At 44.6% G+C, this 15,511-nt stretch overlaps 1 protein-coding gene across 4 annotated transcripts in view; it reads left to right on the forward strand.

The window, feature by feature from the left end:
• The first annotated feature begins 9,682 nt into the window (after positions 1–9,682).
• LOC119173736 (sphingomyelin phosphodiesterase) overlaps positions 9,683–15,511 on the forward strand; it is a 45,911-nt gene continuing 40,082 nt past the window's right edge. For 2 of the 4 annotated variants that reach the window (XM_075883103.1, XM_075883106.1), the window contains exons 1-3: positions 9,683–9,758; positions 12,473–12,582; positions 14,349–14,616. In XM_075883103.1, the coding sequence (XP_075739218.1) occupies positions 14,359–14,616 (258 nt within the window). In that variant the 5' untranslated portion in view covers positions 9,683–9,758; positions 12,473–12,582; positions 14,349–14,358. Of the gene's footprint in view, positions 9,759–12,043; positions 12,133–12,472; positions 12,607–14,348; positions 14,617–15,511 lie in introns of those variants that run through there. The other 2 variants (XM_075883104.1, XM_075883105.1) reach the window with 2 other exon arrangements.

Raw genomic sequence — 15,511 nt, forward strand, 5'->3', positions numbered from 1 at the left:
TGTTTGCCATAAGCTCACAAATATTGGTAGCTGGTTTTCGTTTCATGAATTAATAACGTTTAACCAGGCACGTAGCCAGCAATGTCTTCTTGAAGGAGTTAAGGTGCACGTTAACGAAATTAGGCCAAGTGATGGACGGATAGGAGCTGTTGGGAGAGACATGCCCATCAAACATTGGCAAAAATATAATCTGAGGAGCCTGTCAAAAAAAAAGAAGAATAGACGCACACAAGAGTAGTGCTTGTCGTTTCTATGTATCTAATTTTGCCGGCGTTTCTTTAAATGCTACTGAATTCAAGTCATGCGTCTTTGCCAACATGTCCAACCGGCTACACTTGTCATATTGCCGAAAGCAGAGGGATAGAGGAAGATAATGCAAAGTGCAAAACCATAATGCCAAACCATAATTCAAGATCAACTAGGCCAAAGCTCCACTTTACAAAGGTAGAGCAAAAGTTTAACTTCAGGCCAAAAAGCGTCCGGTCTCTTCGGCCACCCTCTTCAGTGCCCGCATCACTCAGTGCTTCGTCTTGAATAAAAACGTAAATTTGTTCAGAATGAAATGTAGTATGGAGAGCCTATTTTCATTTAGGGTGGGTCAAGCGGGAAACCTTCAAGGAGAGTACTAGGGCCCAGTCTACAAAACAGTTGCACGTGACATGCTTAGGGCAAACTGTTCACGATTACCCCTCACACATGAGGGGTAATCGCCTCTTCTACTAACGACTTCGGTGTTCAACTTGTATTGTTCATCTGTAAAACGCGTTATTTACAACCTGACAAAGAGTCACTGTCGCGGGTGCCCGAGCGACAGCGTAAGCGTTTCTCTATGAACAGCTGTACCCGGGACGAGGCACCCAAGGAGGTTTAAAAAAATTGCTGGAGTGGAAGCTCCCGCAATGCTTTGCCAGCAGTAGTGAAGCCAGCGTTTGCCCTCCAAAGATCTCAGAAACATGCCATTTTCTGGTGGTGCCGACTTGCACATGAAGTGTCTTTAATTTGTTAGTCTAAAAGCTACGTTAATTATAAATAAAAAATTGTTGTTTCCAAAGAAATGATCCAGAGAGACTAGTATTGGTGACATAACCTTCAATAAAACTGCCTTGAATTCGAGGCTTACTAAAGAAAACTAGTAACACAAGGACGCACTTTGAACACTATCTGTTCCGAAAAGGTTGCTTTTCAAACTCGTCCGGCGTGCGAGGAAAACGCTCCTTCTCATTCACCGAGCGGCCACAGCTCATCGAGCCCCTAGTAAGAAAGCTGCCCCAGCCGCCATCTTGCGGTTAGCACGGCTTCACTCGTGGGTAAGAATCTCCACTCCAGCAAGTTTTTTAAGCCTCCTTAGAGGCGCCACAGTAGTCGCGAGGATAACTATGCCGAGAGAAAGCTTAGGGGCCACGCAACAGGCATAACCCTGTTGTTTTCCTTTTTATGTATTGGTCGGGCTAAAACTAATATTAAACAATAATCTCCTCAATTATTGAATCCGAGCTCATCTCTACGATTGAGCTCATTGTGTCAGAACTGACGGCTTCTGCTCTTTTCCTGTTACTCTTATTTCGGGCATTCCACAAGCACCCGTTTTGGGACCTCTGTCATTCTAAATTACAAATCATTCGTGGTATAGTTCACAATGTACCCGCTAGAATTAAGCTGTATGCTTTCGAGTGCATAATCTATCAAATCATTTATAATGCTAGTGACCAGGATGTACATATTACGTGTTTACACATATCTTCTGCAAAAGAAAATAAACGTGATAGAAGCTCATGGCGATGAATGACACAAAACCAGCAGTCCTTAACATTTTGACGCTGCATAAGTGGCAGCTCCCTCACTGCTGTAAATATGTGGTTGTCAGAAAAAAGACGAGGGTATTCTTAAGGATTCATTAACCAGAATCTCAAAATGTAAAAATAAAACTAGCAAAATGGTCTCTGCAGATATTTCGCGTTCTTCTTGCGTACTTCTGTGGCGCAGACAATACTTCCCGTGACGTCTGTGAGTACAAGCTCTCGATTGGCCCATATACGCGAAACATCACACGTGATTTGTCTCCTGCACTGCTCTGCCACGCAGCTGCCCAACCGTTCTTCCTTGTCTCGCACGAATATCGTGCACTATCAACCGATCCCACTTCATTTTGTGTGTTTACAACTGCGCAAGCGGCCAGGAACAGCGTGTAGCCGATGATGATGATGATGAAAAACATTTATTATAAAAGAGAGAGGCACGGGGCCAAAGCATGACCCCGTTACATGGTCGGCGTCCTTAGTCCGGGACACCGCATGACGAGGCCCCTACTCGCGCCCGTCTCACCAGAGCCCGTTGAGACTCTAGTGATGAGCAGTTGAGGAGGGCAGTCTCCCATGCCTCTCGGGAAGGGGTAGGGGAAGGGAGTAGGTGGGGATTTTTTAGACATTCCCATACCATGTGGAGATATCACACGTCTCCCCACAGTGTGGGCACCGCCCATCTGTGTTCGCATCGAAATGCTTTAGGATTGCAGGACAGAGTAAAGTACCTGTCTGCCGGCGCCTTAGAGTTCGCTCTTCCGCCTTACTCAGCCCCTTTGCAGGAGCCGGGTAAAGGCGGTGAGTGTCGCGATAATAGGTCAGAATTTCTTTGAAGCGCAGCAGCGGTGTATTGGCCTCCGAGTCATAAGAGCCAAGGTGAGGAGCCCGGTGGGTAGGCGCTCGGGCGGCCGCGTCAGCGGCCTCATTACCTCGTAGGCCCTGATGGCCAGGAGCCCATACGATGCGTTTCGGGGCTGGATCAGCGAGAGCCCGTTTTAGAATTTGGCTGGCTAAGGGGGATATCTCTCCTACCAAGTAATGAGCACATGCTTTCCGGGAGTCCGTGATGATAACTTTCGAGTTGGGGTCCGCAGCAGCGAGCGCTATCGCGCCTTCCTCAGCGCGCTCTGGATTTTGTGCTCGGAACGAGAGCCCATTGACATGCTTTTCCCGGTGAACTACAGAGGCCGTGTAAAATCCCGTGGGCGAAGGCCCTGCTATATCTACGTAGAATACACCAGGTCGTGAGCCGTGTTGCCTCTCAAGCGTCCAAGCCCGCGCCTGTCTTCTGCTTTCGTGCGTGTGCTTATCCTTGTTACTGGGGAGTGGAAAGACCGAGAGCATATGCCGCCACAGTTCCGGGATACGCTCTGCCTCCTCTGCAGTGCAAGTGTGCTGTATATGTAAGCGGTTTAGCAGGCGGCGCCCGGGAGCCGTCTGCACGAGCCGCGTATATTGATTCATAAGGTGGGCCTCCCGCAACTCCTGGTAGGAGTTGACCACACCTAACGCCCTCAGTTTGGCGTTGGAAGTGGCCACCGGGATATCCAGAGCTCGTTTAGTAGCCTTACGAATGATGGCATCTATTCTTTCGTCTTCTTGCTTGTTAGTGCGAAGGTATGGGACGGTGTAGAGGATCGGCACGAAGGCATGGGCGAGCTGAAGCGCGTCCCTGCCCCGCAGACCACCCCGCTTGTTGGAAACGCGGTGGATCATGCGCCCTACCTGTTCGCCTATTCTCTTGAGTTTTGCTATTGTGGAGTCCGGTCTGAGTCTGTGGTGAATGAACAGGCCAAGAATACGGAGCTCCTCCACCTCTCTGATGGGAACCCCAGACAGGGAGATGTGTATGGCTGACTTATCTCTTGGCTTCGCTCTAACGTGCAGAAGCGCTGATTTGTTTGGAGCACATTGGAGTCCACAATCGTTGGCATACGCCTCGACTATGTATGCGGCCTGCTGAAGGCGTTCCTGCATTTCACCAAGGCTCCCTTTAGTGGTCCAGATTGTAATATCGTCGGCATATACTGCGTGCTGTGTGCCTTCCACCCTGGCCAATTCGCTTGGAAGGCGCATCATAGCAATGTTGAAAAGGAGCGGTGATAACACTGCTCCCTGTGGGGTACCCCGTGTTCCCACGTGTAGCCGAGAAGCGCGAAATCCTGATAAGCTCTAGCGCATAGTTTCGACATTGTTGACGTGCTCTTGAGAACTAAGGGGCAAGGTAGATGCATCGCGTGTGCGAAGGATAGCGAAGGAGAGGAGGAAACCACATCCTCGTCTTTGAACGCGGTTGCATAGTGAGTGGTCCTCTAAGCTTCGCCTTCAAGAGTTGGACGCCATTGCGATATCTTGTCCCTGGTGTGTACTTCAACCACTTACTTCAACCGCGAGCTTTATATTGTATGATGCGGCGTCTCTCATAATCAAATGGTGGTTTTGGGACGTTAAACCCCACAAATCAATCATATATTGTATGATGTCAGTCCAGAAATTTCAATTGTGGATTACTAGAATGTAATCGATAAAGTTTAATGTGGCTTGTGTCAGTGGAGCTTTCGCATATGGCTGCATCCTGTGTAATGGGTAGCATACTTTAAACCACGAGTATAATTATGCGCGCGAAATGTTTTCAAACTTGCTATGCACCCTGTACGCGTTCTGTAGGGAATACGCGCAGTAACGTGCCGGTCTCTTGTAATGGGTAGCCTGCTTTAAACCACGAAGTTGTTAGGTAATCGCATGTTTCGACGCCCGATGGCAAAGTACGCTTAATGCGCAATATTACTGCAATATTAACGTGATAGCATTAAAGAGCTCGCTTCGCATGAATTATGGCGTCGGCGTAGGTGTCGTTGGCTGTGAGAGAAAAATATTCATCTTATGCACGACCAAGAAATCGCGAAGGGTACCATTAAAATAAAGTATGAAATATTCCTGGAGCAGAGTTGGGATCTAACTAGGGCCGTTTGGGTGGCAAGCAGAAGTTCTACCACACGACTACGCATCTTCTTGCGAATAGAGTGAAAACATTTTGCACTGCTTGAATATGCAGTGAAAGTAACGCTCATGCTTTACAAACACATGCTTATTCTTTACATCCTTCACAATACAACATGAAATATTGCAGCAATAGTGCACGGTATAAGCGAACATTGCCACTAGGCGTCAGAACATGTGCTTATCAAAATGACTTCGTGGCTTTAAAGACGGTCACCCGCTACAAAAGGCACGCACGCTACTGCGCCTATTGCTATAAAGGGGCCGCGAAACACTTTTTTCAAGTAACCATGGGATGAATTCACTGGAAGAGCACATTGCCTCACAAATTCAACGCCGCAAAAATTGTAGGAATCTGTCCAAGGCGAGTGGAGTTACGAAGATTTGTCGCATGCTGCAATTACATTCTCTGTTCTCTCGTCCCGACGAAAACACGTGAATATAAGCAGGGAGGAATGGCAGGGCCACATAAAAACGTACCGGGCGCTTCGTGACCTTCAGCCCTTTTTCTCTCTGTTTTTTTTTTCCTTCCAATGCATGGCATTTCCAGCGTGATCGTGCGCGCACGCGTGCGTTGACAAGCAGCGGCCTCCCGCGGCAATCTCTGTAACAAGCGAGCGCGCCATGTTCACACCAGCAGAGTGCCATCTACACTCTCATTTCCGCTCTCTGGCGTCATTGGAACATGTGCAACAATCTTTTCGCATCGTCTCGTATCTTTCATAGTTTCACCTTGTGTTAAATACATTGTATCATGCTACATCTTGTTATCTTGCATATGTATGTACTTTGTATTTCACGAAATGTATATATGTGTGCTTTAAAGTGCACAAGTGTCAATGCATACGATTGCCTACGCACGATGTACCTTGATTCTTGGAAACTCCTTTTTTTATTGCACATATATAACACGCATTTTAAAATAATCAATTGTGAAATAATTTTTTAGTTAGAATGTATTGTTCGTGTTTTATATTAGCACTTGCAAGTTATGTACCTCTAATCATTTTCACCCTACTGCCATGTGTATTCACAGGTCACCAGGGCCTTTGTCATGCTGTTCTCACGGCTTTTAGCCTTGGCAACCTTCCAGTTCTTTTCTGGTAAATAAATATTGAAGTTTGAAAGCCAATGGCTGATAGATGAGGCGTTGACGTGTGATTTTGGGGTGAATAACGTGATTTGTCGAGAGAAGAGAAAGCAATTTTTAGCCGACTTGATAATTTATTGTGAAATCCAGGCCGCATGCTGGGCTATAATATTTGGCTTGCTTGTTGTCGGGAGCCTATGCTTGGAATCGGCAGCGTTTTCTGACCATGCTCAAAAAGTGCTGCACGGCACCTTTAAGGCCACGTAGTTGGTACATAGCAAGTTCGAAAAGCTTTCATGCACTAAGTGTACGAATCGCGCACTAGGAACAAGACGTCGCTTTCGCGTTCCACTTTCAAGGGCGAAGCTTTATGGTCCCCCAATTTTTATATGCTGCGTTGTGAAGCCTGTATACAGCGTGCATTTGTTCGTAAATTATAAAAGTTCTTATCACGGCATTTTCAAGCAGAGGACGTTGTTTTCACTGTACTTTTAGGAAGTCACCTAGCTGTGTGGTGGAACACCTGCTTTCCACGAAAAGGGCTTAGGTGTGATCCTCACACGAACCAGATAATTTTTCTTATTTATTTTACATAAGTTTGTCCCGATATTTTCGTCACAGACAAGGCGCTCATTTTTCACTCACAACCAACGACGGCCACACCGCAACACCGACGCCAGAATTTCTGCGAAACGAGCCCTATGACGCAATCGCGTTATCAATGTCGCTTTGAAATGGAATGAACACATGTGGGAAGTTGTGAGCAGGTCTATGCGGGAACTTGGTTGCTCTAAGAAAAATTCGCGGCGATATACACACAAGCTTACATTAACAGCATGTATAACTTTGTCCATCCTGTAGTAGAAAGTAAGTATTTAGTTTCGGACCCGTACACTGAAGGCAGCATAAAGGAACTAAAAGCTGTTCAAAAATTATTCTCATGGCGGACTTACTTCAGCGATAATAATAATAATCATAATAACGACGATAGCAATAATGACGATAACGACGATAACGACGATGACGATAACGATTACGACGATAATGTCGTCGTCGTCGTTGTTGTCGTTGTCGTTGCTGCTGCTGCTGCTGCTGCTGTTGTCGTTGTCGTTCAACATGCATGTTCAACATGCATGGCAGTTCAACATGCATGTCTGTGCATAGAACATGTTTAACGTCGTTTCGCAACAAAAAAACCTCACTAAAAAAATACTCCACAGACATCTTCTCTTGGCCTGCTTCGCATGACATTCATTCCCATTCTACGTATCATCTGGCAAATTGTTCCTTCTTGTTTTCCCCAGTTCGTGTTACATGTTTTTTTTGTATCTTGATTGGTTATATTTATAATAATTTCGTTTTGTATTTGATGTTAGAATCGGCGGGCATGTTTCCAGTCATATATGACACATAAGCGCTCTCTCAATTGGCCAATAATCGAGTATCCTAAGATAATAAACTGCAATACATGAAACATATTATATAAGCGGCAAACGTGATGAACATGAATACGCTTGAAGCAAAAAAAAAAAAGAAGTACCCACAGAGTGCATAAAAATCAATATGAACTCTCAAGTCATAGCACGAACATGACAAATTACATACGGCGAAAGATAAACCTAGATAGAATTCAGGAAACGATGTGAGGCCATCATTGTGCTAATCACTACGAAATGCCCATGTGGCCACACGCTCTTGTTGCCGCTCTGTTATCCCGCAGCCACGACATTTATCCACTTTGACAATAACGTATAAGGAGGCACATATAAATCAATGTCGGGCTCATTTATTGAACGTGTTATAGCAGTGCAGTGCTCTTACGAGGACTGTGGAGCGAGTGGAACAGCAGCTGTAGTGCAAACTCACAAGTCTACGTAAGAGGCCGAGGCTCCTGCGCTCTTTTGAGTAGTCATCCGGGCACTTCTACAACACCTGCGTGTGATGCGGCAAGTCACCACGTGTCACGAAGATCGGAGCCCCATCCTTACCTCGTTAACAGTGTACAGGCAATGACATGAATACGCCTGCCGAGTGTGCCTGCGCACTTTTAAATGTGAAGCATTTCTAAGCGTATGGCGGGCACTTTGAGCGTCTATCTGCGCATATATTTATCTACGTAACTATTTATCTACGTAACGTGTATCTACGTATATATTCATTTATCTATCTAGTCGCCTATGTCTGGGTGTTTTTGTGATCACCCCTTCAGCCTGGGGTAAACCAAAGTTAATATGGTAGGTTAAGATGGTTTGACGAATATGACTCACTCATCATGACTTGAATAATGTTCCAATCCCGTCGCGTACGTCGTCAAACGTTTTCAACCAGACGTGGAATACCTATTCGCAAGCGCACATGTGCCACAGACATGTGTGCCACAGGTGTCTGACAGTTTATATCTATCCAGGAACGGCAAGAACAGGCACGGGTAACTTTAACATCAGGCACAATAATTTAACATCAGCAGCGTTGACCCGACGAATGCAAAGAATAAATTAGAGAGTCCCAGCAGAAATCGAACCCCAGCGTTCTGCGTGGCAATTCAAGTATTATACCACAGAGCTACGCCAGGTTACGGAACTACTTTTCAAATGGACGTGAAAAGTCAATTCGGGTTACAGCACTCGCTATTCAATTGTATAAACATTACATAGGTACTTCTATGATTCAGCAGTCATTTCGGGCTAATTTCATTGCAGTTAGGCGCCATCCGCTCAAGTTTATTTATGAAGCAGTGTGTAGGGCTACCATCCTCGCGAACACCAGTGCTTCATATCTGCTTACCGCTTCTGGTATTGCTAATATCCATGTTGCCTTTGGCATCATTATGCAACTGTAAACAACTGGTTATATTAAACATATGCGTCTGTTTAACGTATATATGTGCGTGCATTTGTACATATCTCTAGCGCTAGTCCGAAACGTTTCCCTCATTAGGAAAGTTTCAGCACTATCTCCTTCCATCCGCATGCTTCGTCAACATAAATTCCCAAGGTGCGTGGTATCTGTCGAAGTTTTTACTAGGATTGTCTATCGAATAGGGTGCACAGATTGTAATGTGCCCCGAGATCGCCACGCGTTTCATCTAACCTTACCTTCCATTTAGAGCCCACCTCGTCCGATGGAGGCGGAAATGTTGTAGGCCCGTGTACTCAGATTTGGGTGCACGTTAAAGAACCCCAGGTGGTCGAAATTTCTGGAGCCCTCCACTACGGCGTCTCTCATAATCATATGGTGGTTTTGAGACGTTAAATCCCACAAATCTAGAGCCCACCTCGTGGCTCTCTCAAGCATGACAACGTCTTTCACAGGGTACTGCATCAAAAATAATCATTGGTTTTATTGTCCTACTTCTATGCTATGTCACGGGCTTCCCTCATTAGCAACATATACACGCGTACAGATCGACAGACCCATCTATCAGTTCCTTTTTTTTTTGTACTTTTGACATGAATGGTAGTCTTGAATTGCCGAGGGCTTCGGAAATGCAACTCTTTTTTCCCCTATATTCGCCACGTGATTCCATAATCGGGGGCAAACCCGCAGAATAACCCCTGACGGATCATATACAACGTGGCTACGCAGCTCCGCGACCGGCTGTGACCGACAAAATAAGTGCGTTGGCGTATACATGCGATTTGTCAAAGTCTATGGCCTTAAGCCATGACTTGAGTTCACTTCCGCGGGCACCAACTGGAAATTCTGCACCGTGAAAGAAGCGAGACCTCTTCTCGTACAGCAAGAAAAATTATAATAAAAGCTAGAGTAGGTGAGGGTCGCGTATCGCAATAAGCGCACGTTTCGGGACACGGGCATTCGCGCAATCGAAGACGACCCAGGAGACGTGCGCAAGGGCCGTTCCTGTGCAGGTAAGGCTTCACAGAATCCGTACTCGGCCAACTGCTTTCAAGCACTCGAAGCACATTCACCTCACCCTTGGCACTCATTAGAAATGCTCTCTCAATCTCTTGAGCTGGGCGTTCATTCGAGCGGCACCCCTTCCGGTTGCTCCGGTGCTCGGGGGCAGATTTTCTCTGGCTCGACTCCCGGAAGGGTTGCCGATTATCGAAAGGCGAGTTAGAGCTGGGCAGGAGCCACTGGAATGCATCCAATCAGCTGCTGCATCACGTCCCTCCATACGCAGGCTTTTGATCCTCGGACTGCCGAGATTTTTTGGAGCTCAACGGCTATGCTTTTTGAAGTTTGAAGTTCTTTGGAAGCGATGCTCCTTTAATAAACCAGCTGGCTGCCCATTAATGCTGTCGTTTTTTTTTTTGAAAATCACGTTAACAATGAGTTATTTTAAGAATATAATATGAAACATTATTATTCTTAATATTGGGATTAAACTTATTAAAAAATGACGCCACAATTTTAATCACTTTGAGATACTTCTAGTATAAAATACAGAAAAAAGTGTGGCCCAACGAAAAAAAGTAAATAACCAAAAATAAGAATAAAACAAAGGTGGTAGCAAAACATTGCTAATACGTCGAATAGTAATACCTCTGTTTTTTGTGGTAATGTATGAAAGAGACATTCTCACGTTATCATAGAGGTGTTACGAACCGTACCACTCGTGCGTAATAAACTTGAAGACAAAATATGACGAGGTATATTGTTCAAAGCACAACAGAAAAGTAACTGTGAGATTAACTTATCAAATGAAATGTGTGTACGAGACAATAACTACAAATTACCATCTGCTGAGAAAGAAACAAATGAATGCAAAGTTGGAAGTATATTTCACAGCTCAATGATCAGAAACTTCGACTGGCCTGCAATGCTGAACGCTCTGTCATGTTGTAACTCCGATTACATTGCTGTTAATCAGTGACTGCATAGTTAATGAAGGTGCACAAAAAAATATTTTGACAATACTTCTCAATCACCAATTCCAAATTGCGAAATACTGTGAGGATAGCCCAAAATATTTTTTACTGGCAGTACATTACTTCTATTTTGCTAATAATTCAATTCCAAGAGTTACCGCCTTGAATCGGTGGAGAGGTCAGTTTTAATGCACCGTACAAAAAAAAGAAAGATCAGGCAGATTACTTTTCTGACATCGTGCTACGATCACATAGACTTCCTCTGTAATTTCTCTTTCCCAACACATTCTTCTTCCCAAGACTATTTATGGAACATATGGCAGCTAAGTCAATGCGGCGTTGACGAAAAACAATAGTTACTGAAGCGCCTGTAAAGTTTACTGCTTCAAACACAGCGGCATGACGTAGCTGAGAGTCTATCAGTGCTCTACACATATTTATGAGGTATAAGAAGTTGTCAATACACTACGTAATGCTTCCCTAGAGGAGTCAGCTCTCCTCTTGTATCGTCAAAATGTATAACGTTATGGAAAATGGACACGGGACGATGACAAGTCGAAATAGTTAACCTTAATTCAGTTACGGTTTGTTTGCTCGAGCATTAGTTTATTTCATCATCTGAGGTATACAAGTGACCACAGGCTGTATGAGATAAATTTTGAGACACTTTTCCCTTCTGCGACATGCACCCACCGTAAAAAAACGCTCTAGAAGTACAGTTCTCTAAAATTTACTGAAATTAGGGACCGTCTAACACATGGCGTGCCCATCCCGTGAGCGGGACACCACTTCACTGTACTCTACTGATTTACAACAATCCAACACTCTGAATGCTGAGGGCCAGAGTCAAAAAGCTTCTACAGGGGTTAGACTCTTGCCGCGATATTGTACGAAAAACAGACATAGGTAAAATTCAGCAATAAAACACAGCCCACATCGAAACAATCCTGGTGACACAGCAAAAATGTAGTAAAGCGTGAAGGGTTAAATAATCCAGTAAAATCAAAAAGGACGAATCGACTGGAGTGATGGTCTTAGTGATAATGTTAGCAGGTATATCCATAAAATTGTAAGCCTAACCAGTACCGCAACTAATGACAATGCCTCCGGAAATCAAAGTACTCGACAAGCCAGCTGCTGCAGGGCTTGCGAAAACACGAAATTTATATCGCCAACTTCCGTCATGTCAGTGTCTGCAGCGCTTTCGGAGATGATAATTTGTTTCCTACGAGCAGTATACACCGGAAATGACTTCAGAGAGAGCTATAATCTACGTATATAAAGGTGCAGCATATTACCGCAAATTAACAAGTGTAGTGGTGGCGCTTTTGAAGAGTGCTCTGTCACATACTCGCTAGCAACCAACAAACCGATATAGCTAGTCTTCTAAATGTCATCGATCAGCCATCAGGTAAGAAGGCAGCGCTGGGGGCGTAGAACGGTGATATGCGGACGGTGCTTGCTAGAATTCCAAGCTAATGCGAGAGCAGAAATTTAAAGCAGCTGAGTCCCACTGACACGTCGCCAAAAAATACCAATGAAATGCATGATAAAAGGTTTCCTTCTAACTGTTTTCAATGCAGTTAGGTCCACTAACAGATGAAATTCCAAATTTCTTCTCTATTGACGGCAAAAGCTTTGTTCAAGTCCTCTAGTAGATGGGGGGTGCCGGTTATCGGTAGACGCTGTCACATTTCACAACTTTAGTTCATGGGCCTACCAATATTTATGGCTTTCCTCTTATTTTACAGGTCACGGGGTCATAACACTATACTTGCCACACCAAACGTGTGAAACAAGGTGGTGCCCAAATTAGTGAGAAGACGCCCAAGCGTGCATGTACAAACGGCAAAAGGAGGAGGTAATCTCTGGACAATCTTAACGGGTAAAACAGGGTGCTAGTGTTTCTATGTATTGAGCTCAATGAAAATTGTGTGTTTCTGCTAAGGCCTCGTCCCGAAACAAGATAGGTAAATGCTATACGCCTGCTGGATTGGCCAGCATCGAGAATACTGGGTGTCATTACACGTGACCTTCTTTGGTGTGAGCCATCAGGTTGAAGTACAGTACGCGGCCTGACTTCCACCTTTTAGGTGAGATCCACAAGGTGGCGTTCGGTTAATGCTACCAGCATCGTCACCGTCAACGGCTATGTGAGCCAAATTTCCTATAACCAGCCGAAGCGGCACAGCTCAGTCTACAACCACTGTGATATTCAGCATTTACGATGTACGCAATGACATTTCAGCAATCTCCATGTGACTAATCTAGATAAGGAAAATGTGACAGCGTAAAGAAACCCCCATGCAACACTCCTAATGATATTATTATGGCAGTTCATCAGGCCGATACTCACGACCTCTCCTTCAAACTTTAGTAAAATAATATAGCACGTGCAAAACGTGAGTAAACGATATTTCTTTATTTCTCTGGCGAAATTATCTTTAGAGGGTACACGCTAGAATGTTTCTGTCCTACCAGCGCTCTTGTATGCGTTGCAGAGTGCGACATTGACATCTGGAAAATCTATTACACTTACGCTTGAACTAGAAGTTATTAGTCTATCGCCAAGTGGTACTCGGCGGCTCAAAGAACAATGTGCTCATGTTAACTTTGTGTTAGCACGTTTTCATATACGCAACGCCAAGGTAAGGTTGTGAAACCTGCCATCAAGGTATGCCATATGAAGATCGGGCACAACGAGCAAACCATAAAAATTGGCTGTTCCTTTATACACTAAGCAGAGCACGGTCATAAACTTATGATCCCACGTGACACTTGTTAAATGGCTGAGTTTGATTACAATTTCCGCTCAAGCCCTGAAGTCGAAGGTTATGACTCTCACCTTAGTAGATCTTTATACCCCCTCCCTCCCCCTCCCCTTCTTATTAAAGTTGTTTACACTTCATGGATAGCGCAGGCTGCATAAATGTCGGGCACGGTCTTTGTTAACACTGTTACAGGTCCCGAATAGACGATCCAGCGCAGCCTCTACTGCTAAGGCAGCACACAATGTACTGAATGCTTTGGTTTCTTGAAGCAGAGAGAGCTGAGCCAGTTGGTACGCATTCATGCTAAAAGACGTCGCATGCAAAGGCGGACACGGAGAAAAGACAAGGCAGTCATCAGTTTTTTGTCGTGCCCGTGTTCGCATGTCCATCCTTCAATATGAATCTCTTTTTTGCGAGAAAAATAAACTCAAAAAATGACTGTACATAACTTCTGAGCTTTCAAGGTTTCAATCTATCCTCACCTCCATCCTCAATCCTCGCCATCATCAACACCATTTCTATACTTTCTTTGCCACTCTCTTCCCTTACCTAACACTGAGTTGCAGGTAAGAAAATTGACTCAGGCCGACCTCACTGCGTCTATCTCACAAACCTCCGTCTCTCTCTCTCTCTCTCTCTCTCTCTCTCTCTCTCTCTCTCTCTCTCTCTCTCTCTCTCTCTCTATGTTTCTAACTACTGGCGCAGCCAAGGTGAAGCCACAAAATTTTTAAGTTTGACTTGTCAGTACATACACACTCACTTACAAAGACACCCGCAAACATATATAAAGAGTGGTGGAAGCCCTAACCCCTGAAAAAAAGTGTTTTTGTCTAAACTCCTCTTTTTAACCTTTCAGAAGGGGAGCAATGCAATCGTTGGTGGCAGCTGGAGCCACGGCAGTGCTGTTGCCCTTGGCGGGGGCACAGTTTTCATTGTGGCACTCATTGTCTAACCGTGGCAAGGCCAAGTTTCGCGACCCGCAGGATGCACTGGACATGCTGTCCAACGTGGGATATTCTGCCTTGCTGGATCCTGATCTGGAAGGTTCGGGCGGTCCACTCGATACGAAGCGGGTCCTCGAACACGTCGCCGCGCTTTCGTGGCCTGACGTAAATATGTTGGCGGTGAGTACGAGCAGCCGTACGGACTTTACTGTTACTTCAAGCGAAATCATCGCGGAATTACTTATTCAGGAAGCAAAAAAAAGAGAGAAAGATTCAAAGGAGGATTGAAGCTAGGTGAAAGAAAGGTAGAACAAGACGATATACTTGGGCTTGTGCGAATACTTGAGCACTTCGAATATTCAGACTAATATTGCAGAATTATAAATCACTTCAATTCGATTTTAAGTTCTTGAAAATTTATTTCCAATGAACGAATCGCATTATTCCTCGTGTAACTTCTCTCGTAAAGACGGTATCACTGTAATGCGGAAATTCTATGCCGTAAATACAGTTTTCCAGGAAAAAACTACAGTGCCGTGGAGTCTTGGAGTCTTACTTTAAGGTTAAATGAACGTACTACCTTTACAGCCATGCATAATTTTTTTAAAGTTTAAAGCTTGTTATACCGGCTTATATGCTCCAAGTGTAGTATATTTTAAAACTTAGCGTATTTTACAGGTTATCACTTGCATTCTGCCGAATCTGTAATGATGCAACGGCTCAAAAGTTGTAACCACTTCTCTTTCAACCAATAAAAAAGAGATTTGCAAAAGCCTTGATTAAATTTTTAAGATAATATTGAGCAGATTTGTTGATTCATGACAAACATGCTCATTTTCACGCGATAGCGTTAGAGAGCTCGTTTCGCAGCAATTCCGGCCTCGGTGTCGGCATCTTTGGTTGCGAGCAAAGATTATCACCTTGTTCGTGATCGAAAAATTGACAAACATGCAAAAAAATCAAAAAGTTTCCGGTTCCGAATGGGGATCGAGCCCGGGCTGTATGATTGGCTAGCAGATTTTCTACCACACAGCTACGAGTCTCCTTAGAACTGCAGTGAAAACAACTTCCTCTA

Source organism: Rhipicephalus microplus, unplaced genomic scaffold (assembly GCF_043290135.1).
Source record: "Rhipicephalus microplus isolate Deutch F79 unplaced genomic scaffold, USDA_Rmic scaffold_15, whole genome shotgun sequence".
Classification (NCBI taxonomy): domain Eukaryota; kingdom Metazoa; phylum Arthropoda; class Arachnida; order Ixodida; family Ixodidae; genus Rhipicephalus; species Rhipicephalus microplus.